Source organism: Cucumis melo, chromosome 11, assembly GCF_025177605.1.
Source record: "Cucumis melo cultivar AY chromosome 11, USDA_Cmelo_AY_1.0, whole genome shotgun sequence".
NCBI lineage: Eukaryota > Viridiplantae > Streptophyta > Magnoliopsida > Cucurbitales > Cucurbitaceae > Cucumis > Cucumis melo.
The window spans coordinates 23,417,553-23,422,024 of record NC_066867.1 but is presented as its reverse complement, the minus strand read 5'-3'; the positions used below and the strand labels follow the sequence as shown (position 1 = coordinate 23,422,024).

The 4,472-nt window shown below is 29.9% G+C and overlaps 1 protein-coding gene across 1 annotated transcript; it reads left to right on the top strand.

Moving 5' to 3' along the window:
- The first annotated feature begins 2,862 nt into the window (after positions 1 to 2,862).
- Positions 2,863 to 4,176, top strand: LOC103496341 (heat stress transcription factor A-4c-like). The gene is made up of 2 exons (XM_008458167.3): positions 2,863 to 3,325; positions 3,408 to 4,176. Exons 1-2 carry the CDS (start codon positions 3,107 to 3,109, stop codon positions 4,089 to 4,091), a joined length of 903 nt encoding a protein of 300 aa, XP_008456389.1. The 5' UTR covers positions 2,863 to 3,106; the 3' UTR covers positions 4,092 to 4,176.
- The last annotated feature ends 296 nt before the right edge of the window (positions 4,177 to 4,472 follow it).

Genomic DNA, 4,472 nt, shown 5'->3' with positions numbered 1-4,472 from the left:
TTAGATATGACTACAATCTATTTTTTCAATTCTATCGTTTAATTTTGTTAAATGATCATTTAATTTGGTTAGACGATCGTTTAGATTTGGGAACCAAAATGATCTAAACGATTTTTTTTTTCAAAATTTGGTACACGATCGTTTAGATATGACTACAATCTATTTTTTCAATTCTATCGTTTAATTTTGTTAAATGATCATTTAATTTGTTTAGACGATCGTTTAGATTTGGGAACCAAAATGATCTAAACGATTTTTTTTTCAAAATTTGGTACACGACCGTTTAGATTTGACTAAACGGTTTTTTTAAATTCTTTTGCTACACGATCGTTTATTTTTTTTATATATAGATATAGCTACAATTTATTTTTCCAATTATATGGCTTAATTTTGTTACATGATTGTTTAATTTGATTACATTTAAATTTGGTTACACGATCATTTAGATTTGGGGACCCAAATTTAAACAATTTTTTTTCAAAACTTAGTAGACGATCGTTTAGATTTAGCTAAAGGATCTTTTTAAATTCTTTTGCTACACGATCGTTTATTTTTTTATACGATAGTTTAGATTTGTCTACACGATCATTTAGATTTGGCTAAACGATTTATTTAATTCTTTTGGTACACGATCGTTTAGATTTGTCTACCGATGATTTATTTATTTTATACAATCGTTTCTATTTGGCTACTTCAATCTAAATAATTTGTTTCAAGATTTTTTATTCACGATGTTTTAGATTTTGTTATTTTTTGTACGGTCTTGTTATCCAAATTTAAACGACGTAAAAAAAAGAGAGGAAAAGAAGAAAAACGATGAAAAGATTAAATAACGTAAAAAAGAATAAAAAAGAAGAAAGACGATAAAAATATTAAACGACGTAAAAAAAAAAAAAAAAGAAAGACGATCGAAAGAAATCGCAGCGAGAAAAGAAAAAAGATGATAGAAAGATTTAACGATGTAAAAAAATTAAAAAATAAAAAAGATGAGGGAAAGAAATCGTATAAAAAAGAAGAGGAAAAAAAGAAAGACGAGAAAAAAAAATCGCATGAGGAAGACGATTTCATCGAGAGGAAGAGAAAAAGAATAGAAAGGTAAACCTGAAATATTTAAAAAATGACTAACTTTATCAACTTTGTTATACGAACGATAAATAACTTAGTGTTTTGTTAGATGGACGTAAGTTTTCCGTAAATATAATACAACATAATGAATTCTAAAAAAGCTTTACAAACCATAAAGTTTTGAGAGAGAACGAGAGAAAAATCATATTCGAAATTCGAAACAAAAGCCGCTAAAAGTTAAAAGAAAAAAAAAATTGCACATCGCTTTTTAATTATTTTATCTCTACCTTTTTGTTAACAGAGATTCGTCTCGTCGCCGGCAGCCGCCCAAAGACAGCCATTAGATGAGACAAGTCGCTGTCTCTTTTCCAATATGTTGTGCGGCTCTTATTAAATGACGTCTTTTTCTTCCTTATATTACGTAATAACACGTGTTACTGGTGGAGAAGATTTCAATTTTCTCATAATCACTATAATTTATTGTTTACCTTCAAAGAAAATAGAAAATAATGATCATTGCTTTTAAATGTAGCAAAATCAATAAAATTATTTTAAAATATAAACTAACGTTATTATTCTTTTTTTTTTTTTTATAAAAGACCATTATCCATTTTTCACTAATAAATATTCACATGACAGTTTGTTTTTTTTAAAACATTTTTAGTTGTTTTGTTATTTAAAAGAATTTTGTTTGGAAAATTGGAAAATTCTTTTAAATAATAAAATTATTAAAAATAATTACTAATATAGTTAAATTTTATAGTTTATAAATAAGATCTATTAATGATAAATAACGATAGCTTACTATTGTATTTGAAAATATTTAAATTTATTTTACTATATTTGAAAACAATCATTTTCTTATTTTATATCAATTAAAAATTTAAAATAATAAAACTTGAACCGTTGAAAACGTATCAATTTACACTGTCAACTATATTTTGTTTCGAAAAATATCACAAAAATACTTGTAATTGTATCGACAGAACTCTTACCTTTCTTAGTAAATCATTTTAAACTTCCACTAAAAATCTTCCATGCACCAACTTTATCACCCCTGGTCTAAAACCAATATTTATGAAGTTAAATTAAAACAATTAGGTTAACAGTGGAAATTGAAAATTTCATGGATTAAAGCAAGCCAATGACGCAGTCGATAGAGAAAATGTATCCCATTGCACTGAATTATTTGATCACTCCACCTCTAAGATACAATCATACAACAATCCTTAAAGAGATTTTGTGTAGCATCTAAAATCTCTTACTTCAATATCCACTTGATTGTATACTAGAAAAAACAACCCTCAACCAAAGAAAAAAAAGAAAGACATTGAGGATGAAAAAGAAAGAGAGAGGTTGTGGGAGGAGCTAGACGTTGTCAGAGATTTAACCGTCAAATCTCAAATTGATACTTTAAATAAATATAAAAATAATATTAGAGAATTTAAAATGTTAAACATGTCCAACATTTATGACTCTCGTATGTAGTTGTTCAATAAAATTATATTGTTTACATAATATTTGTCCAACAAAATTTTGGGATGATATAAATAGTCACGAAAATAGTGAATTTAAATGGAAACCATTATTACTTTAAAATTATTTTGATACATTCTAAAATTTAGAAGCATAAATGAATTTAGAAACAAAATTATTGGTCGTCCTAATCCAGTCAAATTGACCTTATAAATTCATTCAAAGATCCCCCAAAAAAAACATAAAATAGAGAAACATACGACTTTCTCCTTGTAGAGTCTAAGTTGAAAATTCATCCTTTGCTACAGCTCCGGTCAACTCCTTTTTAACCCTCTCATTTTTCTCTCTTTTGGACCTTTTCTTCCTTCCACCGCGTCTATAAATTCACCCATTTCCATCAAATTATCAGGGCATACCAAAATCTCATTAATCTCATTTTTCAATCCTCAAATTTCCCCTTTCTTTTTCCCTTTTCCTTCGAGATTTCGCTCTTTCATTTTTACTTTCCCCTGTTTTATTCCATCCGTTGCCGCCCCCACCGCCGCGGCCGTCCAGTAGAGAAAAAATGGTTAGCTCAGAGGGGAGTTCAAGCGGTGCTCCGCCGCCATTTCTGACCAAAACATATGAAATGGTAGATGATCCGATGTCTAATTCTATTGTATCGTGGAGTCAAAGTGGTTTCAGCTTTGTGGTTTGGAACCCACCGGAATTCGCACAAGAATTGCTTCCAATCTATTTCAAACACAACAATTTTTCTAGTTTTGTTCGTCAATTGAACACTTATGTAAGTTCTTCAAACATCTAACTAATCCCCTGTTTTAATCTGTTTTCTTCAGAGCAAAATGTTGATATCTCTGTTTTGATAGGGATTTAGGAAGATCGATCGAGAACAATGGGAATTCGCCAACGAGGGGTTTATAAGAGGAAAAACACATCTTCTAAAAAGCATTCATAGAAGAAAACCAATGTACAGCCATAGTCAGAGCAGCCAAGGAAATGGAGGAGCTCCATTATCAGAACAAGAAAGACAAGAACTGGAGCACAAAATCAAAACTCTTTATCAAGAAAAGACCAATCTCGAATCCCAGCTACAGAAACACGAAAACGAAAAAGAACAAATTGGGCATCAAATTCAAAGAATTTGTGAGAAATTATGGCGAATGGGGCATCAACAAAAGCAGCTAATTGGGATATTGGGGGCAGAGTTGGAAAAGCATGAGCAGAGAAAAAAGAGGAAAATGGGGAAAGTGAATGAGTTATTGGTTGAAGAATGGACAGAATTTGAGAGAGATGATTTGAAGAAGAAGAAGGTGAATGTTTCGCCATTGGAGCTGATGGGGAAGCTGGAATTATCATTGGAATTGTGTGAGGATTTGCTGTGTAATGTAGCTCAAGTTTTGAAGGAAGGGAAGGAAATGGAAGTGAAAAAGGAAGGGGAAATGAGAAGTGGAGTGAATGATGTGTTTTGGGAACATTTCTTGACAGAGATTCCAGGGTCCTCCAAAGTAACTGAAGTTTATTTAGATAGAAGGAACAATGTTGTAAGGTAGCTTAGTTGTTTTGTAAATGATTCACTTTTGTTTTTTGAATTAGAATTTTAGATTGGGAAATTATTAATCATTAATATTTGATGCATTTCCTCGCAACATTTATGTCTATTTCATCGCCGGAAAGTATTTAGTAGGTATCAAATAAATTTCTAAACTTTCAATTCTACGATAAAAAAAATTAACTTAGTAATAGAACATCTAATTATGCATCTATAAGATTCATGGGGTTTTCTAACTATCAAATTGGTTAAAATCTATTTACAAAAATTTCAATTATAAGAATTATTCGAGAGGACAATAAATTTCTATATATCTCTACAATAATATGATATTAGCCACTTTAAATATGCCCACTCTGGATCTCATACATAGTTGTCTTAT

Bases quoted from the DNA above. Each gene is read 5' to 3' on its own strand.
- LOC103496341 (XM_008458167.3), top strand. From the start codon at position 3,107: ATGGTTAGCTCAGAGGGGAGTTCAAGCGGTGCTCCGCCGCCATTTCTG. The intron at 3,326-3,407 runs GTAAGTTCTTCA...CTGTTTTGATAG, and splicing joins TTCGTCAATTGAACACTTAT to GGATTTAGGAAGATCGATCG.